The 24940-nt window shown below is 40.3% G+C and overlaps 1 protein-coding gene across 6 annotated transcripts in view; it reads right to left on the bottom strand.

Moving 5' to 3' along the window:
* Nalcn (sodium leak channel, non-selective) overlaps positions 1 to 22440 on the bottom strand; it is a 301994-nt gene extending 279554 nt beyond the window's left edge. For 2 of the 6 annotated variants that reach the window (XM_046454990.2, XM_058582742.1), the window contains exons 1-3: positions 22083 to 22438; positions 3733 to 3879; positions 872 to 1054 (exon numbers count right to left, since the gene is read on the bottom strand). In XM_046454990.2, coding sequence (XP_046310946.1) covers positions 872 to 1054; positions 3733 to 3840 — 291 coding nt within the window. In that variant the 5' untranslated portion in view covers positions 3841 to 3879; positions 22083 to 22438. Of the gene's footprint in view, positions 1 to 871; positions 1055 to 3732; positions 3880 to 21956; positions 22025 to 22082 lie in introns of those variants that run through there. The other 4 variants (XM_046454991.2, XM_058582743.1, XM_058582741.1 and 1 more) reach the window with 3 other exon arrangements.
* Positions 22441 to 24940: the final 2500 nt, after the last annotated feature.

The raw sequence follows: 24940 nt of genomic DNA, 5'->3' as shown, positions 1-24940 counted from the left end.
CTAGGATGCCCTGCAGTATCCACAAAGGGCATCCATGGAATGGACCAGTAGGTGTTCTGTGAGTCATCCCGATGAATTCTCAGAATCCTCAAACAGAATGGAACCTTCTCCTTCCCAAATTACCTAATCTGAGATGTTGATAACAACCAGTAAATAAGAGCCAGGCTTTGATTCAAATCTGTCACTTGTCAGACCCCAAAGCTGACGCTGCTGCACGTTTATGTCACTGTCCCCCTGGAAGGGACAATTAAAGTGCTCCAGCAAAAGTATCATCCACGTACTGTAAGAAGGACAAAAATCTTCTCCCTTTTCTTTCTTTTCCCTTTATTTACAACTTTTTATTCACTTTGGTCTCCTTATGGTGCCAATTTTATAATAGTCTTGGAGTTCCTTTCTGTCCCATGTACTCCCCCACCTTTTTTTCTGCTTCTTTTTGTATTTTCAAAACAGCTCAGATTAATGACATTCTATCGAATATCATCATGCTCTAACTTCATTATGTACCATCTACCCTGCTTTCCTTTGGTCAACAAGGTATTATTTGTGAGGCACAAATAATAAGGTGCTCTGTTCTGTGACAATGCCAGGCCATGGGCTTCGCCCTCTGTGGCATCATATCCTTCACCCTGGCTTCACAAAGCTGGCATTTGGGCCATTTCAGATGTTGCCAGGCTTATTATAAAATGCAATTAACTTTTAAGATATTCTTATGCAACTTAGCTCTTACTAATTTCTGTTGGCATGCCCTTTTTAAAGATTTCAATATGAATTAAATTAAAAGGGGTCTCATTTTACTGAAATTAATGTGAAAATATCATTAAACTGATGAAGATGTTCCACACACATTGGGTATTGACTTAAGGACACTCACCTTGACAATACCACGGATGTGCATCTTTGCTATCATCTCTGCCGTGTACAGGAACATCAACAAAGTATCCAGAGTAAAGGTCACATACTGGAGAGGAGGGTAGTGCTCGAAGGTCATTGGTGTGTTCATACACACAGAGATGACGCTGATGATGGCACAGATGCGCAGCAGAGAGTGGACCCACTGCAGGAGAGGCACAGAGAGACCACGTGACACTCCAGATGGGTTTCTTTAGCCTGCATTATGAACCATACTACTCGACAGACATAAAGCTAGGATTTAAATATTCCGCCAGTGTGGAGATAAGGAAGAAGGGGACGAATGTCTATTAGGTGTTTTCATGTGCTAAGTGCAGCTTGCTTTCAACATGAACACACTAAGATTCAGAAAGGTTAGGAGACATTCCTGTGGTCAGGCATAAGGAAGTGCCAAAACCTAGATTTAGAGCTAATCAGGATTTAAAGGTCTCTGGTAATTTCCAGCAATTCACTCATAGAAAGACTTGATGTTGCTCTTCCCCTGTTTTATACTATGAGCCCCTAGAATTTGGGTCATATTCTATTTATAGTACTATATTTACATAGTGTAGCATCTACCACAATGACTTATCATCAGAGATCACAAATGCCTTTTAAAATGAATTGATATAGAATGCTTCCCGTGTATAGGGTTTTCTTTTTATTTGTATCATATATAATCTGAATGAAACATAATTCTAAAAATCTACTTCATCCTATATTTTGAAAAGATAATAAGTGAACTTTTTATTTCAGAGAGCATGTTATATACAAACTTTGCCCAGAATCTCCTTCAGAATTGTAAAAATTTAGGTTTTCGTGCCATTCTAGCAACACATCCACTGTTGGAAGATTTTTCTTAACCCCCAAACAAGAGGAAAGATTAAAAATATAAACGTGGGTGTTTACATATACATATACATATGTATAGGACTTATGGTCATTCACAAACAATATCTTATTCTGAAAAGTAATACCTAGGAAAAAAATACTTAATTGCATCTACATGATAACCCACATAATTAATATCACCAGTGAATTATTTAGCATACAAATTCTTAAGCATAATGTAAATGTTGCTTATTGACCATCTTGGATACATATATGGTTTTCTTAATTCATTAACTTTTTATTCCCCCTGAAAAAAATTAGTTTAGTAGTAGATGAATTCTGCAGAAATGCAAACTAGTAAACCCTTAAGGTGAAAACTAAAAAAGATTATAAGAACTTTGAGGGGAATTAGACATGTGTGGGTTAGGGAGTAGATTCTAATATTTGCCTGACAGTTATAATATTTTCATGAAGACATCGTGCCAGTAATTCCATGCCACCTAAGTCACTGATGATCCAGTTTCTTTTAAGGGTTGATGTACATTTCATGCAATTTGGAAGCACTTCAATAAATAGCGCCTGTCTGGATTTCCAACATAAAGAATCTAGTTACCAAAAGAGCTTCCAAAGAAGGGTCCTTGCACAACAAATCTGTTTTGAATTTGAAGAAAGATTAACAATTACAGGTCTGGGGTTGTGGCTCAGTGGTAGAGCATATGCCTTGCGTGTGTGAGGCACTGGGTTCAATCCTCAGCACCACATAAAAATAAATAAAGGTATTGTGTCCATCTACAAGTAAAAAACCATTTTTTTAAAAAAGATTTACAATTACATATTAATTATGACAGTGCTTCTAAGGCTGTATCTATATCACCACCATGTCCATATAGTTTTGTAGCAGTTAGACACTAAGAAAACGTTAGTATGTGATTTATTCTATCTTCCACTCAATTCTCTAAATATTGATGGAAGACCTGCTATGCATCAGATGTGCTGGGCTCTGAGATTATAAAATGGAAGCAGAACAGTCCAATTTATAATGATCATGCAGGACAGTAGGACAGCACATATACATTTTACACACAGTCATCCCTTGAAATCTGTGATATCTGTTGGGCAGATATCTGTTGGTTCCAGGAACCCCCCACAGACAACAAAATCCAAGGATGATCAAACGTACTGTATAAAATGGCATATAACTTATTCACATTCTCTAGTACACTTTAAATCATTCTAGATGACTTATAATACCTAACGCTATGTTAGTACTATGTATATACTTTCATACTGAGTTGCCTCTCAAATAATGACAAGAAAGAAGACTGCAAGTTCAGTACAGAGGCAGTTTTTTAAAGAATATTTTCAATTGGTGGAATCTGTAGATACAGAATCCGTGGATACAGAGTACTGGCTCTCTATATATACAATACGCGTTTATATTATGCACAAATATAAAACAGGATAAGTGGTAGGGAGGGTTGGTGTCTCCAGCAGCCCTAATGGATGCGGAGGATTTGACTCTTCAGAGCAGTACACACGGGGCAGTGATTTGAACAAGCCAACAGTCTGGGGAGCAGGAAGTGGCTGCTGAGCCTCAAGAGGACTAGTGTGTAGATACAGGGAAGAGGTAGCTGCTAGCCAGGGCAGAGCCTGCAATAAAGCTGTAAATGTAATGCCAACACATTTCAATTCACAATGACGGCATCAGGGATGTTTCGATGATTGTAAAGCACTAATAGCAGCATAGAAAGAAATGTGAGCAGACTGGGAAAGCAGAGTGGAAAGGGGAGGGAACTAGACCACCTGGCCTCTCTTCCTCTGACAGCAACTCACAGTGGCACCTCATCCTTTCATTTGAATGGCTCTCAACTTCCAGACTCTGAGACTCATTTATATTCCACTGCAGCTCAAACAGTCAGTTCAAAGCCAAAGGTACATGATTTTTGAATTTGTGAATCAAATTTCTCTTATTATCAGCATATGCTTCTCCATACTTCAAAAAAAGAAACTTACTGGCTTGTTAATCCAGAGGATGTCAGCGTTGTCTGACAGAGATTCGTCAGGACCAAAGTCGGTAACTGGCTGGGCTTCCACCCTGGAGCTCTGCTTCCTTTTGAGCATGCTGAAGTTAGCTTTGGGGGGCAGGTACCAAACGACAGTCTGGGAAAAGGAAGAGAGGGTTTTGTTCATCACCCAATCAAAAACATCAAGGTCTTCATGTGTGTTCAGGAATTGGTGGATCAACAGGTGTTCCATCCATTGTATACCACAAATGCATGCAAATTTAAATCTTAAAAAGATGAGATAAAATAACTATTAATAAAAGCTTGATTTGTTTCTCCCAATGTAATCCATTATCTTATATACTTCATAAGTAGTTTAGAGACCACTGAACAGCAGGGGTAAATTGCTTGCCTCTTTGGGGACACATTGTCAGAAAAATTTCTGAGATATATGTTCATATACCTACAGCTGCCTCCACTTCATGATGGTTTGTACCAAAGCCCTGCTGACTATCCAGATGGGGCATGTGTTCTGCAATAGTTACCCTGTGTTGTTTTAATAGGACATTCACATTTAGCTCCTATTTTCCACAGTAGTCCCAAGCTGATTTCCCAATTTTTTTCCTACCAAGAAAGGATGGTATTATGGTTTAGATATTAGGTGTTCTCCAAAAGCTTATGTGTGAGACAATACAAGAAAGTTTAGAGGTGAAATGATTAGTTTATGAGAGTTTAACCTAATCAGTCCATTAATCCCCTGGTAGGGATTAACTGGATGATAACTGTAGACAGGTAGGGTGTGGCCAGAGGAAGCGAGTCCCTGGCAGCATGTCTTTGGGGTTTATACTTTGTGGTAAGGGGAGCTGTCTCTCTCTGCTTCATGGTGCCATGTCCTGAGCTGCTTTCCTTGGCCATACTCTTCCTCCGTGATGTTCTGCTTCACCCACGGCCCACAGCAATGGAGTTGGCCATCTGAAACTTTAGCACCCAAATAAACTTTTCCTTATGTCTTTTTTTTTTTAAAGAGAGAGTGGGAGAGAGAGGGAGAGAGAGAGAGAATTTTAATATTTATTTTTTAGTATTTGACGGACACAACATCTTTGTTTGTATGTGGTGCTGAGGATCGAACCCGGGCCGCACACATGCCAGGTGAGCGCGCTACCGCTTGAGCCACATCCCCAGCCCTCCTTATGTCTTTTGATCACAGAAGTGAAATAGCTGACTAAAACAGGTGGACACCAGACAGATCCTCTTAATGGAGATTTGTTTTCTTTTATGAATGCAGTGGTTATCTAAATTCTTCTAGCTACTCTTAAGTAAAATCTTCACCAAATTCCACTGAACAGGAAAATGAGATGCTAGCTTGCCACATTGTTTCCACAATTCTGAGTCATCTTCATCCTCCTGGGGCCATTGCTTCCACCTGCCACAATTCAGCAGTCATTGAAGAGGCCCTCATACAGGTTGACCAAATACAAATGGCAAATAAGGGTAATAGAACGTGAGAAGAAAGGGTGACTGATTACCTATGAATCCACAGTGAGACTTCCCATTTGATTAACACTTGGGCTGATCTTAAAGAAGAGTACCTAATGTCTTTTGCATACATATTAAGTTTGGAGCACTGAGCAATGGTATTTTATTTAATCTTTGTAACTGGTCTAACAGAGAACATATTGTCTTTTTATGAATGCATGAGAAAGTCCAGCCTCAAGAAGATCCTAAAATTGGTCAGCTAACAATTTGACCAATGTCACCTAAGCAAACTTGGAATTTAATAAAAACTCTGTCTGATTACAAAGCCCAGGGTGTTTAGGGATGATCACACTGGTGCTGAGGACTATTAGTAGAGTATCCAAAAGCAGTAACAGGAGAGACGGTCTCCAGTCAATGTGCAGCTATGCAAATGGCAAGTCAGGAAAACGTTGATTTAACACCAGGAAGGGTCACTGGCTCTCCTATGTGATGCCCCATAAAACTAGAGGAAGAATCCTAACCAAGGACAATAAGCATCTCTCAGTTGTCTTTGAAGCAGCTGAAGAAGACTGTATGAATGTGTATTGCAGTGGGAATAAATATATGCACCAGCAATTTTCACTGGGAAAGAGAAAACACAGAAGCTCAGGATAAAGTTTGAGTCTGAGTCTCTATGTTTGAGTGTCTCCTCCTTTCATTATGTGCTGCTCAACCCACCTGAGGAACTACCTCTGCATAACCCTCCTATTCCCAGAAGAAATCAAGTTAATTGGCTTTAAGATGTGGAAGGTATTTCCAGGCTGTTATGGCCTTGAATACTGAGCTCAAATGTGGGCTTTGCAGGAGATTTCACTAATTAATTTTTATTTTACATAATTGGAGTTAGAGACTCTTGACATGCTATGTAAATGTATGCAGAATATTCAAATTATGCTTGCTCTCTGATTTACTGTAGAGGGAAAACATCTGGTGGCCTCAATTTGGGATGCCTCTTGAATGACATTCTCCTACCTATCCAGACTAGATGCAACATCTCTTAGAAAACCTTCAAGATGACACAACATAAAGGAGGAAGTAAAAGAGCAGCTTTGCAATGAAATTCAAAGATCAGCAAAGGAATCTTACAGACCTAGCCACAATCCCTTTATCACTGAGACAGAAGAAACTGACAGACATAAACTCCATGCACCTTTTATTACCAATATGCTAGGTAAAATAAAATTGATTTTTTGATTGATTTATTTAGAGAATACACATCTAGAATTTTCTTTTTACAAGATCCACTTTGGCTATATTTGACCCATCAAAGCAGTGCAACTACAGTTGAATGACATTGTCACTCACTTTGATGCTCACTTCACCTACTGCCAAACATGCCACCAAATCAAAGACTGCCTAAGGCACAATGTGTTCAAACTCCAAAGAAACCTGCCTAATCCACACACACGTTACAACTCAACAAGAAGATCATAAAATGTGGAATTATTTAATAAAATTATTACATGAAGTATACAAATAGTAAAATAAATTTATTACAAACACATGATACTCTACAATTAAGGGGAGGCAGTTGATTGTGATAGTTCTCCTTTACACTCACTCAGTAATGTTGTTTTATCCCTCCATTCGTGCTGAATCCATAAAACAGGGCATAGCAGGCCTGTTATTCCTCTGATAAAGACCAGGAGGGATATTTGAGTATCCTAGGTAAGCTTATTGCTTTGATAAAAAATTGCTTCTGTGTATCTTTGCCTTATCACTATCATGTATTTATAAGCCAATATATATTTTTTTATGTTTCCAGAAGTGCCCGTCATAAGGCAGTACATGACATTTGAAAAACAGGGCTTCCAACAGCTTTCTCACACTTACTAAAAGTAGTTGCTATTTAAATAGTTCAATATTGGGAGAGCAGCTGCACAATTTCAATATGTTCATTGATCAATCTTTGACTCGGAAACAGCTAACAGTAACTCAAGGGGAAAACCTACTCTGGTTTGTTGCTCTCTTTTAAATGGTTAAGACCTAGAGTCTTATAATTTAAGATAGTAATTTTACGTCTGTTGGAAACCATTTCCTTCCCACTTCTCTTGACCAAATTAAAAAGAAAAACATTCAATTTTCTTTAGCTGTGAGGTGCTTGCAACTCTATGGGTCACTCCTCTTCTTTGGAACTACATGGGGGTTAGTATTAACTTCTTTCTCTAAATTATGGTTTGCAGCCTGTCTGCCTCCAGCTGTCCCAATGCCCATCTACTCTACGTAACCCCTACATGGTCATCAGTTCTTAAAGTTTCCATGACCGTTTGTTAGTGTCCAGCTACCATTCTTGACTCATGTATCTGAGCTGCTTCTTCCACACCAACCCTATCACCACTCAAAATTCCACAGGACAGACCTGCCCAGGTCAGGCCCACTGCCACCCTCCTTCCACTCATGTCCCAGATTCTACGTCCTGAACTTTTCAGATCCCACACACATAGCTAGACAGTCCATGCAGATTACATTACGCACATTCTCAGTGATGAATCCTCTTCTTGTTTCCTTGTTCTTGCATGTACAGAATGGCCCCTTTCATTTTATCCCTATTAGTAGACTCTTTTCTGGGTCATAAGACCTCAGGCCTGGGCTGGCATTTATTTTCTTTCTTTTTCTTTTCTTTTCTTTTTTTTTTTTTTTTGAGGTACTAGGGATTGAATCCAGGTCTGCACACAAGTTAGGCAAGTGCTCTCCCACTGAGCTGCATCCATCCAGCCATTGGGCTGCCTTTTTAATATGTTTTCTTTACATCAAAAGTCAACTTCCCATATGATCATTTCAAATGATGCAGAAAAAATATTTGACAAAATTAAACTTTTCTTGATGATAAAAACTCACACCAAATTAGGTATAGAAGGAAGGGAGTTGGACATAACAAAGGCCTTAAATGACAAGCCCACAGCTGACATCACCCTGAATGAGGACAATCTGAAAGCTGGTCATCTGAGGTCTGTACCAACAGGAGGATGCCCTCACTCTACCACGGTGTTCTAGAACTCCTAGGCAGCAGAAAGAAATACAGGATCTCCAAACTGGAAAGGAGGAATTCAAATTCTCCCTGCTTGCAGATGACAAGAACTTCCATACAGAAGGCCCTAAAGATTCCTTCAAAAACTTGTTAGAACTAATAAACCAGTTTATTAAAGTTGCAGGATATGAAATCAACATACAAAAAATGTATACACTAGAGTGAGCCACCTGAAACAAAAGTAAGGAAGCAATCCTATTTTCAATAACCACAGAACAATAAAATAGTTGTGAATAAATTGATCCAAGGAGGTTAAAAAAAAAAAAAAAGCTCTACAAGGAAAACTATGAAATGATGATAAAAGAAACTGAAGGAGACACAAGTACATGGCAGGTTTCTCCATGTTCACAGACTGAGATAATATGGTCCAAAAATGAACTTCCCTGGAAGGGCACTCCTATAATCCCAGCTACCCAGGAAGTGGAGGCAAGGGGATTGAGAATCCAAAGCCAGCCTAGGCAACAGAGTGAGAACCCATTAAAAAAAAATGAACTTTCCAAAACTCCGTTATGATCTCTCCTGAAATCCAGAACATCTCAGCTTATCTTGTTTCTCACTCACTCATTCTTTCCTTCACATAGCAAATTTGTGCATCCACTATGGTTTCAGCACTGTGTACTGAACAGGTATCAGAGAACCGCAAAGGCATTCTTGGAGCCTACGAACCACCTGCTGAATTTCACCACGGGTCTCCATGACCCTGAATCCCACTGCTTTTGACCCTCATCTCCATTCACCCTGACACTGGCATGGTGCACTTCAGCTGGCTACACATCCCACTTGTCTCCCTTCGCCACACTCTCTCACCACTTCACCACTGGGTCTTCTTTGTTGTCTGCTCCATCCCACATCAATCATTCCAGATTTCCTAATCTAACTCACAATTTTTGTCTATGCGGATGATTTATTTGTTATAACAGAAAGACTCAATATTCTGGAAGAAAATTGTAAAGAGAAACACCACTTAGCAAATCCATAGGATCTATTTTATTCTAAAACTGTCCCAAAGAAGACAGAAATCACAGGTTTATTTTTCATCATTAGGTGTCATTACAATTGTCAACACATCAGTATCAACAACTATTCTTAGGTTCCCAAACTATGGGGTCTTTAGGAACGCAAGCAAAATTGTATATCTACAACCCTATTCAATACACACACACACACACATACACACACACACATACACCCCACTTCGGGGTGGTCTTTCATTGTTTAATATTTTTGTCAGTTTGGGAAGAAAATTAAAAAATTAACATGTCCAATAATGGCCCTCTGACTACTCACTCCTAACTTCCTTCCATGTCTTTAGAAGAACAATCATCGTTGCTAATGGGAGTTTTTCTTTCGGTCACACTGCATAATTGCATTCATTTTTTAAAATCCCAAACATTGGTAGACCATATGTATTTAGCATTGAACAAAACACACTTTTCTCTTCTGTACTAGATTCCTAAAGGTGCCATGCTCTGATGCACGTTTAAGTTAAAGGTAAAGCAGCAGATTGATAGAGGAGCTCTTCCGCCATGATGTACCCACTCTTCAACCTCCCTCAACTGGTTCTCCCATTCCTTTACAGCTTACTGCTGCATCAACCCCACCTACCCAGGACAGGGACATGGAACAGATCACTCCCAGCCTGTCCCTTTGCCATCAGGCAAAATGAGTCTCATGCAAAGGACCAGGATGGTTCACTGATTAGTCCTTTCTTAGATCTCAAATACTTACATCTTAAGTTAGGAGAAAATACCTCCAATTGTATTTTATTTTCATTGATAAAATCAATGAAGGTTTGTTATAGGAAAATTAGGGGAAATCTATAAAACAATATAAGAAACAAAAATGAAAGCCATCAGGAATTCTATTTCTACAGACTCAACCACTTTTGCCAGACATTTGGGCAAGGGGGTGCAACAAAGCAGTAACTAGGATGGGCTGTCTCCACAGTGGATTTTCTTTGACTGGGATGCTGGATTCTCCAATGGTTCATGGATTGTACCTCTTTTAGGACTTTATTTTCTTCATATAGTTTTCCATTTTTTATGCATACATATGTTTTTAAATGGTGCTTCCATACAGTTCCTTAACCAGCATTTTTTCATTCAGCAGTGTCTTCTGAACACTTTTTTAAATCAATAAAACATGCATAGACACAAAATCCTAATTGTAAACAAATACCATCTTCAAACATCTGGGCCCCTTTTTGTAGTAGATTCATAAGCTCATTTGCATCCTTGTTCAAGGCCTTGCAAGGTAAACAGGTATTCACATATTTTTCAAGATTACCATGTAACTAAGAAAGGCATCATCTCATATTTTGGGAAAAAATAAATTTAATGTTATCAATTTGTTGATTAAAATCTTAATTTTTATTTCAAGTATGTCTGCTTCTTATCTTCTTTTTTTAATTGCCACAAAACCCCAAACAACAAACCATTTATATCTATCTTTGAACAAAACTTTGCTCCTTTTCTCATGTACATTGACATCTTCAGTGTACCTGAGAACACCAAGATCAAGACTTGAAGACAAGGGGGACATTTGTTCTTGATACAGGATCAGCAACAGGTCATTGATTCTGTAAAGGTATAGAATGTCCAATTTGTTGCCAAATTCCTTTTCAGACAGAAGACATCATCATTCAGAAAGTGAATACAGCATCATAAATTTTATGCCATGGCTTAGACTGAGGAACACACCCCACTACTTTCCTCATATTTTCTGTTATCCAGCACCATCGTGCTCACCTGCCCCACCCACCAGACCTCCCTCTACTCCCAGGGCAGCTGAGCCCCAGGGCCTGGCTCCCTCACCTCCCTCTGCCCTGCTGGGTGGGTTCTCACTGTGTCTCGCACAGACAGAAGACCCTCCTGCTTCACACTGGGATCATCTGCATTGGCAGCCATTGTCATCATTGACCAGGGCCTGGGCCACGTCATCACAACCGAGTGCTGGTCCGCTGTCATCATGACCAAGTCCTGGGCTACTGTCATCAGTGACCAACTCCTGGGCCACTATCATCATAACTGAGTCCTGGGCCACTGTCATCACGACCAAATCCTGGGCCACTGTCATAATGACCAAGTTCTGGGCCACTCACATCAGTGACTGAGTCCTGGGTTCTCCTGCTCTCTGCCTCTCCTCTTGTGAGATCATATCTCACAGCCTCCAGCACATGGGACCTGGCACTCTCCAAACCAGAATCCAGCAACTCCAGTGTCTCCTGTTGTGTGGCTGCTCAATCATTGCCTTTAAATTTTAATAATACAAACCATTCAAGGAAAAATATTAGAGACAGAATTTCATGTAAAACTGAGTGATATTCCATAGTCAGAATCCCTTGTCTAATGGATATTGACCTTAAATAACCTTCAATAGCATACATGCATTTATACACACACACACACACACACATACACACACACACACAATGAGATGCTTTGGGAGACATGGAAGTTTCCACAGTAAAATAGTGAGATTATTGGTTGATTTCCTCCCAGATTATGTTTACTGCCAAGTAAAAACAAACTCCTTCCAAAAAAAATGATTATTGAGGGTTTATTATGTTCCAAGCCCCATCTTAAGTATATTGTACATTTTCTTACTCAATTCTTACAGGAACAAGTTTATAGATGAAGGGAATTTACTCTTAAAGTGAGCCAAAATGTGAACCAAGGCAATACGGCTTACAGAACAACTGAATTAAACATTAAGAGTCTTATCCTTATGGTTTAGGTATGAGGTGTCCCCCAAGAGCACATGTGTGAGACGATGCAAGAATGTTCAGAGGTGAAATGATTAGATTATGAGTAGTGTAACCTAACCAGTGGATTAATCCACTGATAGGGATTAACTGGTGGTATCTGTAGGCAGGTAGGGTGTGGCTGGAGGAGGTGGGTCCCTGGGGACGTGCCTTTTGGGGTTCATGTTTTGTCCCTGGCAAGTGGAGCTCCCTCTGCTTCCTGGTCACCATGTCCTGAGCTGCTTTCCTCTGCCACACACCCCCCTCTCCCCCCTTCATGTTCTGCCTCACTCAGGCCCAGAGCTACGGAGTGGCCAACCCATGAGACTGTGAGCCAAAATAAACTCTTCCTTCTCTAAGTCCTTCTCGTTGGGTTTTATATAGTAGACGGATCAAAAAGCATTTTTTCAACATATTTTAATCTGCAACCTGGTAATTCTAACCTTACACAGCATTAGTGTTGTTTGTTAAGACAGGAGAGTCTTTCCTCATCTCTTAAAATTGAATGGATTTTTGTTATATGATTTCATTTATAGTTTTTCCCACCAAGTATCTATTAAAATGCTCTGTTATTTTTCTAGAAAAAAAAATTCAGGCTTCACATTAAATTAATTTAAATGGACTGTCCAAGTTTCTGCCACCATTATCCACTTAGTTATCATTTCCCTTTGTATTTTGGGAGCAGAGGGAGACATGCCCATTGTTCTAGTATCTCTTCAAAGGAATCTGTGCCCTAAAAGGACATCAGAAACCAACAATTCAGTTTAAGAAGTGGAGAAAAGAAACCAGAACTAGAAAAAAAAAAGAACTAGAGAAGAAAAGAAAGGATAAACTTTAGGAAATGAATTAACTATAAAACTCTAGACCTGATAGAAGAAAAAAAAAAAAACAGGAGCTTTGGCCTTCTAATCTGGAAGGAATGTTAATCTGTTAGTATCTATAAGAAGTTTCAGAATACCAAGAAATAAGGAGGACAGAGAAGGACGGTACTCGAGAGAACTGGGTGATCAGACTCAGTGAATCTCATGATTTTGATTTGTAGGGTCTTGTTCTCTCACATGGATTATCAGATTGGAGTAAGGAAATTTTTTTTTCTCATTTTTGTTTAAGAAATTTAGAGGAAATATAATGAAAGTATACTGGAATATTCTCAGGAACCATCCCTAAGAAAAAAATCCAGACTAAATGAAAGTTACCAGTTAGCAGTTTAAAAAGAAGTAGGTATTTATTGCACAGAAAGAATGGCCTCATCTTGAAGTTTCCAAGGATGAGGTCCTGCACTATTCTCATAGGTGATAACCTCTTAAAGAGAGTATTCACAACTACTCAGTGAAGAATTGACAAGAAGGAGCTCTGAACAGTCTTGGAGAAATCTGTAATTGATTAAGTCCAGAGTGGCCACCAGTGCTGACAGGGACCCATACTCATAAAGCTGCACATATGTTTACGCATTAGATCATTTCCCATGATGATCCATATGATGGTCATCAATGATAGTTTATGATGGTCCACAAACTGCTACATGTAATTTTAGAACTGAAGCAAGCTTAGGCATTATATATCTTTTTTCTTTTTCTACCTGAAAGATGAGAACAAACATTTATTGAGCAGATTCTTAGGCTCACACGTTGTTAACCTAGTTCTGTGACAAGCAAAATTCTAAGCACCAAACACCTCTTTGAAGGTACTTTTTAATATTACTCCACAGTTCAGATTAAAAATGTGAAGAAGGCAGGCACTATGGTGCATACCTGTAATCCCAGCAGCCCAGGAGGTTGAGGCAGGAAGATTCCCAGTTCAAGATCAGCCTCAGCAATTTAGCAAGGCCCTAGCTAATTTGGTAAGATCTTGTTTCAAAATAAAAAGTAAAAGGGGGTGCGGATATGACTCAGTGGTTAGGCACCCCTGGGTTCAATCCCCAGTACCAAAAAAAAAAAAAAAAAGTGAGGCTCTCAGGAGTTGGAAGCAAGCTGAGAATCCAAGTACATAGGCTGTTTGTTTGGGAGAAAAAAGATAGGGCAAAGGAGTGAAAGAATGAGAGAAGATTTTATTTTACTATTTAATCTTAAGAACTTTTGTATTTTTCAAATGTTCAGCAATGATAATTTCTTTTTCATTTAAAACTACATATAAAGTATTTCTAACTAGTGAAGTTTAAGCCACTTACACCTAACATTTGGCAAGAGTTTATTGTGTGTGGGGCTGAGAACTGGTCATGGACCCTGATGAGGCAGATGGTCCCTGATCTTTTTTTGTTTGTTTGTTTGTTTGTTTTTGGTACTGGGGTTGAACCCAGGGGCACTCGATCACTGAGCTACATCCCCAGTCCTATTTTGTATTTTATTTAGAGTCAGGGTCTCCTCGCTGAGTTGCTTAGCACCTTGCCTTTGCTGAGGCTGGTTTTGTACTCATGATCCTCCTGTCTCAGCTGCCCAGGCTCTTTCTATTTATGATCAACTGAGGTTTGGAGAAGGCAAGTGCCTTGCCGTGGGTCACACAGCTCATGTGTGATAAGCCTCCAGGCAGCCAGGCTCTGTCTGATACTTTGCCCTTGAACCTTCTTTGAATCAGACCTTTCCAAGCCAGCTCTTTCCCAGAGAACACAGATGAGAATCTCCAATTCCTAAGTGGTCAAATTAAATTAGAGTATGTCTGCCACTAGACCTTCAATGCCAGGCCTCGCCCATAAGCCTGCCTCAGCCCCGCAGGGATTCTTTGCTCTTGAACTTCAATGGATTAGATGGGCCTTTCCCCCTAATCTGGCCTCTGTGCAAAGGGACGGCAGCAGCTGGATGGTTTTTTCCTTGAAACACAGCCTGGAGTCCTGTATCCCTGCCCCCAGCATCACAGAGAACTACATGTTAGCAGAAGAATGAAGACAGCCTCAATATGTTGGTCCCTGGGGTCACAGCAGCAAATGTGTGTCTCCACAATGGAGCAGCTGCCCCATTTCCCAACAGTCATAACATCCTGTGGGTGATTTTTAATCTGATTTTGTACAAAAGTAAATTCCCTGATTTGGTTGTGTTCTTTCTCTGTCTACCTCCTCCAAATGCCATTTTTCTTTTTGGGGTACTTACTCATTTGTCTTGACCCTCACTAAATCAGGATGTAGCTCTGCAAAAACAGAATGTTTCACGCTGTTCCAGTCCCAGCAGGACTCAAGGGCCACCCAAGAGGGGTGACCAGAGGAAGCCACCCTTTCGCAAGGGTCATCTCCACAGACAGGCTCTTCATTTCTCTTTGTCTTTTGTCAACAAACTGGTTAGAAACAGAAAATGGTTCCTCACTTTTTTTTTTTAAATACTGAGTTTATTTCCTATTATCCGAAGAAAAGCATCATGTTAGTTTTTCTCAGGCTCTTTCTACAAATATCCTAAAACAATGTGATGGCTTCAACCAAGGATTATTTTATGTAGTTGTTTTAAATTGTGAAAATTGGATTTTCATTGACCTTTAAAAATTACTGGGCTTAGTGAAGGAATTCAGGATAGACTCTACTGCCTCCACGTCCTTTGGTCATGCCACTGAAACTGCTCCAACTAAAACAGTCTTAACTGTAGGAGAGGGAGGCTATATTTGTACTACCTAAATCACTATATTTTTAAGATTCTATTGTTATTCTACTGTGGTAGGACAGCTTGAGATCTACTTAGCTTGAGATCTATCCTCTGAGCAGATTCTTAGGCTCACATGTTGTTAACTCTAGGACGACATTGTACAGCAGATCTCCAGAACTGACTCCTTCTGCAGAGCCAAAACTTCATACCCAGCGACTGGCAACTGCCTACTCACCTTCCCCCCGCCTGGAAACCGCCCTTTTACTCTCTGCTTCTATGAGTTCCACTATTTAAATCCCATACTGATCACAAATTGAGGTGATCAGGTTGCACATGAAAGGTAAGCAGGCTTTCTCAGCCTCTGCTCAGAAAATTGTTGGTTCTCTCCAAGTTTAGAAAGGACATAGATTTCTAATGCTTTGAGTCACTCTGGGTACAACAATGTAGGTGGAGGAAAATTTAAACAAAACTATGTCAAGTTTAAAAAAAAAGTCACCACAGAGATTAAAGGTAAATACATAAGGGGAAGAAAGATCAGTAGAAAGGGGAACAGAGGAGAGTAGGGAGAGAGGAGGGATACCAGGCACTGAAACAGAGTAAATTAAATTCCATGCATGCATGATTTTGTCATAATGAACCCAACCATTATGTAGAACTACAATGCACTAATAAAAGCCAACAAACAAACAAACATACACACATTAAATAAAACACCACAGGTTGATCATACGTGATTTTGTAAGAACCTAAAGCTTCTTAATCTCAGGTGGTCTCTAATGTCCCTCCATCCTTCAGGAAGTGCCAGAGGCGCCAAAGGTTTTCTCCATCCAGTAGTCCAGTGGAAATCATTTTACTCTAATGAGCTGCTGCTATCCTTAAGTATTATGAAAAATCAGGGAAAAAAGACTATTTTTTTAACAGTACCGGGAACTGAAGCTAGGACTTCACATGTTCTAGGAAAGCACTGAGCTACATCTCCAGCCCTAAATATCTGTTCTCATTGAGGTACTTAATTTTGTAATATGAATCTGCAAAAGGTGGTCAAGGAAGGCAGGCCTTTTAAAACAGTGATTTCCAAAACTTGCCACTGTATTTAAAATTGATGGAAAATCAGAGGGAGATGCCAATTTCTTTGTGATGACTACATTTTGTAATATGAATTCACAAAATTTGGATCAAGAAGGTAAGTGGTTTAAAATAGTCATTTTTGAAGATTGCTTAACATCAGAGTTGTCCAGGGAGGTTTTTAAACATTCTCAAAGCTCTAGACTGAATGTCTGTGTTTGCCCAGAAATCATCTACAAAAGCCCTGACCTCTAATTTATGGTATTTGGAAATAGAAATTTTGATAGGTAGTTAGATCAGGTGGGTAGAGCCCTCTTGAATGGGATTAGTGCCCTTATAAATTCCACTTGTAGAACTTTAATCTTTTATTTGCAAAAATAGGTTTTGATCTCTGTGCTTTGACTCTTGGGAGGATAATTAAACAAGTTTTCATGTTCCCATACTTGAAAGATTCCCATCCACTCCAGTTTTAGGTTGTCTAAGTCTGGTTGTTTTTTTGTTTTTTTAACTTCAGGAAAAATTTAAGACAAATATTAAATTGAATTTTAAGACATCAATGACGTATCTTGTTTAATACATATTTGTATCATATCTGATACAGGCATCCATAATTTGTACTTTTCAAAATTTTTAAATAATTCTTTTAAAAAAATCATTCTTCTACTCCAGAAGAGATATATTAAATGGGTCTTATGTGGATTTCATTATCATCATCATCATCATCATCATCATCATCATGGAACAGTTACAGAAAAGTGAAATGAAGTATTTAATCTATAGATGTTATTCACTGAAATATATATTACTAGGGATTGAACCCAGTTGTGCTTTACCAGTGAGCTACATTCCCCAGTCCTTCGTGATTTTTAGTTTGAGACAGGGTCTTGCTGAGGTTGGTCTCAAACTTGAGACCTTCTTGCCTCAACCTCCTGAGTCAATGGGATGACAGGCACATGCCATCATGCCTGGCTTGTACTTTTCTACACAAAACAAAATATAATAAAAATACCTACAATCCCTCCGGGTTGAAGACCTGGACCTACGGTTAACTTACTTAGCCTCTCTTCCATTCTTCTCCCCCAGTCACTAAGACCTGTTAGCATTTGTTCCCACTGACAACCTACTATCCACCTCTCATTTCCATTTCTGCCTGATCACCCAGTTCTCTCCAGTACCCTCCTCCTCTAAGCCCTTTTCTTATTTCTTGAAAATTCTAATGTTTCCTGTAGATACTTCCAGATTAGAATGCCATAGCTCCTAGTTTTTTTCCATCAGGTCCACAGTTTTTTAGTTAATTCATTTGTTTTCATTTTCTAAAATTTATCCTTTCTTTTCATCTCTAGTTCTATTTAGTTGTTTTCTTCGCTCTTAAACTGAATTGCTCACTCTTGATGCCCTTTTAGGGCACAGAATCCTTTGAAAAAATACTAAATCAATGTGCCACGAGTCCCCTGCTCCCCCCATACATCCTAAGAATTCTTTTAACTATATATATATACTATAGTGCCATAAAAATTAATATGTACAGGAGGCTTATAATGTTAACTTTATTAACAATAATAACTTTTATTAATGTGAGGTCCCTTTATCTCATTTAATTTTGAATTGCTTTTGTAATCTTTATACACTTAAAGCTAATTTTGGGGGTAGTACTTGTCTAGCATACATTTCTTCATCTTTTTTTATTTTGCATTTTTTGGCTTGTATTAGGTGTTTAAGAAAATAGCCCTCTGATATTTTTCAGTTCTATGCATTATTATTTTACTATTTGTTGATAATTTTGGAAAGGGTGTCCAAAGTCAAATTAAATTTTCCCTATGGATAGGTAATATTTTTAAAAACTTGTTCAAAATGCTGATGGGTTATTTTCCTTCTTATTTTCAAATCCAAAGTGTTCGAAAGACTACATCTAGATGTTAGCTATGTTTGACTTATTTTTCCTGGCACATGATAACCTATTTTGATTTGCATATTTGGGTATTTTTTAATCTCAGGAAAAATCTGATCTCATTCTCTTTCAAACATGGCTGTGTTCCATTGCTTTGCTCCCTGTCAGGAAGAGCATGTGCTGTGTCTCTACTGGCTCTCTTCCCTACGTACCATCCTTTCCACAAACAAAGTCTTCCTTTCATCTCTTTGCTCTGTGTAATTGGAGGTAATTCTCATGTCTCCTCAGACGTGACTCTTCTGGTAGCAGGGCTCTGGCCTCTGTACTTCTAATGCTCCTTGACTGGCTCCTTGGATCTGCTCTGGCCTCTACCTCTGGACCCCTGGACCCCTGGGGGAAACTGTCATCTGCACACATTCCATTTGGTGGAGCTGCACTTGCCCAGGACCTGATGGAGAAGCTGCTTCCAGAGTCAAGTGTCTGTCTGACCACTGCTCCCAACCAGCCTTCACCCCTTCAAGTTAAGAAGTTCTCCCAGAATTTTTCTTCTGAGTTTTTGTACCACTATCTTAGGGAATTGTGAACTTTAGTTTGATGCCTCAGTCCAGTTCCATCTCCACCGAATTGACTAGAAATGCCTAAGTCTTGGTGGTCCAAGGACAAAAGGTGCTCTGGCTCTAAACTTAGTATTTCTCACTAAATAGATTCCTTTGAACATTTATTTAAAGTCTGAGCAGGAAAGTAAAAACAAACTAGACTGAACTCAATAGCCATTTTTGCTAAAAGAACTTGCATTTACTTACATGTTTTTTTCTGCTTTTCTACTTTGGTTTTACCATAAAAGGTGCATTTTATCATAAAGTTTTCAGACAAATTTGTTAAAGGTCAAGTATTTATGTAGCACAAAGGTCATAAATTCAAGTTATTATTTTCTTCTTTTATTCCCATAAAAGAGGGAGATGATTTTCAAGTACTCTTTTTTAAAAAATTGAAGATTTACTTCAAAAGCATATTATGAATTTATTCAATATTATAATCTGAAGTCGTTAGGAAGCCAATCTGTATATACAGGTAGATATACAGATCTAATATTGTATGCTATATATCATGTATATATGAATTTTTTAAGAGAAACATAAAATATAAACAAATCACTATACTATAATTATCTGTTATGAAACTTGTGACAGCTCGGTGTAGGCATCCCCAGGTAAAAAAATGACTATAGAAAATGCACAGTTAGTGGTCATTTGTTAGGTTGTTGGAACTATGACGCTCGTTCTGTTTTCTCCATTCTGTCATTTCTATCCTCTGATTAGAAATTTAAAAAAAAATGAATATTTGCATTGAAAAAGTTTTGTCGGTGGGTATAAAACTTCTTGGATAGGTCCCTGATATTGGTAAACAACAGATAACATGAAAGTCAAGCTCTAAAATGTTGATAGCAGTTTTGAGGGGTAACTCATAATCTCTTTTAAGTTCAAGATCATATATTCTAAATCTAAACTAGAAGATAACTGTCTGTGCACCTGCTTACATAATTATCTTTCCTGATAGATTCTTAGAACTTTGGTCCATCTCTTCTCACAGAAAACTCATCTTATGGCCCAGTTCCTGGCTTATATTAGGATATATAATGTAGATGTGATTTTTCCCCATGAACTGAAAAGCACACACAAGTCTTTTTCCCAAGAATAAATCAATGTAGCCGCTCCTATGCACACGAACACACATATCACTCACAACGAATGCAGGTAAAGAAAAGAAACAGAACACATTACAAAGATATACCCAGAGGAGAAAATGCTATTTAAACCCTCAATTAACTACACTGCAGCAAGTACTACTGTGAATAGATTTATTTTTTCTTTCAAAAGTATATTTTTCATCTTTTGACTATCTTGCAAGTCATGCTCAAAGTTACAATTCTATTACCACTATTTCACAAGACGTGATCACTTCAGTTTTTACCCTGGTGCTAGTACAGTCCTTTTCAGTGAAAACACATCTATTTTACAAAAAAGTTATATCTTCTATGAACAGGTAACTGGCTTTTCCACTTTTCAGTTTCTCTCTAAAGCCTGATTTCTTCCTCATTATTCCTGGTCCTAGCAATGACCAGGTCAAAATATACCACAGAAGAATGAAAAATCCAACACAGAATGGCATACAGAATGAAAGCCGACCAGTCTGGAAATTAATTTTTGTTGTGGAGTTTGGGAAGCCATGATTAAGAACTGTTGAAACTTCCTCTTGGGATATAAAAAGACCCTCCTGATGTATCTGCTTCAGGAATAACCACCACAGTCCACCTTCTCTTCTCCCAGGTAATACAAAGTCACAGTTGTAGCTGTGAAACTATGGATCACAATTTCTTTAAAAAAAAAAAAAAAAAAAAAAGAGCCACCTGTTAATTTTTGATCTCCTATGAGAGGTCTTCTTTACCCACCACAGAACCAAAGTCACTGGTGCTCAACTGTCGATCACCACCCCAGAAATGGCCTCGTACAGTAACCACACAAACGCCAGAGTATGGCAGAAACCTCCTGAGGCCCAAGAAGTGTCTGTATTCACACATCCTAAGAATATAATCCATGAAAAATTGGGCCTGAAACTGAAAGATTGGTCCTATGGTCTTTAAGAAACTTAGGAGCTCAGAGTTATCACACCATCCAGAAGGAGGAACATTCGAGTCACAGAGAACCTCTGGGTCAGGATTCTGGGCCGGCCTCAGGATTCAGTCAGGCCATGTATGCAGGGTTCCTCCTAAAGGTTCAAAGACAAAATGGTGTTGCTTTGGAAGGACACGGCTTTGCTTGGTGTGTGGCCACCCTAATGATAGCTGGTTAACCAGACCAATTAATAAAATGAGGGACATTTAGCAAACAGCAATCTGTAGGAACACGGGGGTGGGGCAAAGCCACGGAGCCCCTCTCGAAACCTGCAGGAGCAGGGCTGCGCCCCACACCTGCGCTTTGGCGCAGAGGTTGACCCAGGCAGCGGCCAGGGACAGATCCTGCTGGAGCAGTCGCTCTCGCCATGCTCATCAGCCCCATCCCCAGCCACCTGCTCTCCCCACCCCCAACACCTGCTAGATGGCCAGGCGGGGCAGGCCCCAGGTCTAGCGGCCTTTGGCTTCCAGGGCCGGCCAAGGCGCAGCTCGGTGCAGGTACCCCAAGCTCCGGCGCGCAGCGGCAGGGAGGACGCACCGCGTGCCCCTTCCCCGCGTCGCCACCTTTGGGGAGCGCGCGCCCCGCGGTAAGGAGGGGGCGCCCCTCCTGCGGCCTTGAGGGGCCCGGGTCCTCAGCCCCCTCGCGCCCGCGCGCCCGTTGGGCCCAACCCGGGCGAGGGGCGGGCAGCGCCTTCCGGGCCTCCCGCGCAGGGCATGGTGGCCGGCCGCGCCGCAGCCTCCCGGGCACCGGCAGCAGTGACCAACCTGTAACCCCAGCGCTCAGAGCGGTCATGATGCCCGCGGGCGGCGGCGGCGGCGGCGACGGCGGGCGGCGGGCGCGATCCGTGCCGGGCGCGGCGCCCACGGCGGGCGGGGACGCGGGCCCCTCACCTACGGCGGCTCCGTCAGCGCGCTCGGCCTGGCGGGGGCCGCAGCTCGGCTCTGGTCGTGGCAATTAGCATCGCTCCCGCCGGGGCGGGGGAGGGGGGCGCGGGGCAGTTCTGGGGGCGTGAGGCCTTTCGGTTTGTTTGGTGTTTGGAGCTGGCTTTGCCGCAGGGGCTGCGGGGATCCCCGGGGATGCAGGGAGGCTAGGGCAGAGGAGACTGCGCTGCAGCCCGTGGCGGGCGCGTGGGTCGGTACTTGCAGGTTCCCTCTCTCCAGCTGCCACCCACATCCAGCCTCTCAGCAACAGCTGGGCGCTCATCTGCCGGCTCCTCTGGGGTCTTGCGCTCACCCCGCACTCGCGTGTGCACAGGAGCCCGGCATATGCCGGGTACACGCAAGGCCACCGCATAGAGGCCAGCCAGGCCAGCCGCGCCCTGTGTAGCCCTACTGTATACAGTCTGAGGATGTGAACTGCTTTCACCATTCGGTATGAAATGGCTAAATAATGAATGCATCAGAGTCTTCTAAAATGTATTGACATTTTCCTTTAAATACATTGACATTTCTGAAAATGACCCCGGAAATGGAGATTGAAAGCCCATTTACAAATTATTAGTTGATCCCATTCCCTGTGTGTGGTACCCGAATAGAAGGCTGCACCTGAGGTTTCCTAGGACTCCTAGCACAGCGGGGGGAGAGAACCCTTGGATCCCAAGCACCAGGCTCAGGACCGGGACGTTCCCCCACTCAGCTCCCTTGAAGCTGGCGTCTGGCCCTGTAGTCAGATATCAAAATCACCAAGGAACTAACTCCTGGGCCGTGATTTTTTTCCAGCGTGCACCCAGGCACATGAGTAGAGAAAAAGGAAAGAAGCTTTCATTAAAGAGAAAACCTAAACAGAGAACAACTGTCTGTTGCAAAATGTTTCATTCCTAAGGATGAAAGTAAAATGACACACGCCTACATTATTAAACTGTATTTTCTGGTTATGCATATTCAGTTAAGTTAAAAACCTATTCACAATCCATTAACCTGCACAATCCATATTAGCTGTTTTGTTTAAAGGGATTTTTTTTAATAATTGGTATTTCATAATATACAGAACTATGGGATTTTTTTTTTCAAATTTCTGAAGCCTTCAGAAAGACCAGCTATTTAAAAACCTATTTTGAACAAATGGTGAACCATTCATCGTACCAAAATTAAAAGTAATTTAAACAATGGTAAATCTATGACTAATTTGGAAAATTAGCATATTTTGGAAAATGACCAATTTTTCCATCAGGTTATGTCACTGTTCTTATTGTTGAACCTAAATACTAATCTATTTCAGTTAATGTCTTAAAATTCATAGCTGTAGGTCATTGTCTGAAATTCATGGAGTTAGAAATATCAGTAAGGAAATCAGATTAATGAAACATGAGGATATTTACCAATTTTTTGAATAGAGTGATAAAGATAGTGATTTTACTAATCTCAGCACTACACTTCAAATGGGCCTCTTAGATGCTTCTCTGCCAATGATTGAAATACCTCTATTTAAGCATCTATGATTCATGCTTAGGGAGCCAAACAATCCCATGGATACTGGAAATAATTAGAGAATCCATTGGCTTCAAGAAAAATCTATGGGCTTTGAGGGATGTATGGAAAAGTTCAGCACATCCATTCTGGAATCTTAAGAGTTCACTGTATCTGGAAGTACATAATCATTGTAAAAGGCAGATGCTCACATTTAAAATGTCATATTACCCATCCTACCTGCTCATCCTCCTCCTCCTATTTTCTTTCAGTTAAAGTAGGGAAGAATGAACAAGTATCTTTTCCAGAATTGCTGCTCTGTGGGTTCAACATCATTCACAGGTGTCTTCTCTCTGACTTGCAACATATTTTTGACAAATTAAGATCAATTATCAACATTTGAACACCAAGAGGTTTTTATTTTATTGTGAAAATTATGAAGATCTGTCTGAGTAGGGTTGCATCTCTACGTGTCATGGAGCAGCTGGGGACATCTTATGCCTCTGTTATTTAGGCATATACTTCCCATTTGCCCACAGATCTCCAGCCTGCATCAGTTCCTGGCCCTGTGAAGTGTTTTTATAGTGAGAAACAGGGTTAAATCTGTATTAAGCAGTGTGACAAGGGACCCACCAACCAGAGAGAAAGCAGTTAATACAAGGACTTTTGCAGTCCTGAAGGTGAATCGGAGGCAAAGCACAGCCAAGACAGTAACCTGTGGCTTAGAGGGAACTGTGTTCATAGTTCAGCAAGGGCTTTGGCATAGAAATAATTATGAAATAAAATAGTATGAATTTGATGAAAGCAGGATATTTATATCTCACTAACTTATCTGCTCCTACTGTTTATTCCCATCAAAAGTTAGTATCGCCTTTGATGTCACAGTGAGTTACTGAAAAACAATAACCATGCTAAAAAGAGAAATTTTTAAATCCATGGGTAATGTCATGTACTTTATGGAAATGCAGTTACCAGACTCTACTTGGAGAGAATTCTATTTGAGCAGGATTCTGTTATATTTGATCCATGGGCACATTATGCTTAAATAATCACCCAAAGAACACCAGTTTTGTTTTTTTTTTTTAAGGATCTTGTTAAGATTGGTTTAAGTCAGCACATACTTGTTTATGTTGTGTGATTTCAAGGACCCCTTGCCACTGAATACTGATATGGTGAATTTTCTGTTGAAGACACTTTAGCCTGGGAAAATAAAGATAAGGAAGTCGCACTTAAAAAATACAGAGAGGCTAACTCAAGAGGCATCTCCTGCTCACTAATTCACTGAGGTGGATCCTCAGGTACAGCATTCAGTCCAGATGCACTTTAGTGATGGAGGGTGTGGG

Source organism: Marmota monax, unplaced genomic scaffold (genome assembly GCF_021218885.2).
Source record: "Marmota monax isolate L192 unplaced genomic scaffold, Marmota_monax_Labrador192_F-V1.1 WCK01_AAM20220418_F8-fsc00026, whole genome shotgun sequence".
Lineage (NCBI taxonomy): Eukaryota > Metazoa > Chordata > Mammalia > Rodentia > Sciuridae > Marmota > Marmota monax.
This window is presented reverse-complemented; position numbering and strand designations above follow the sequence as displayed.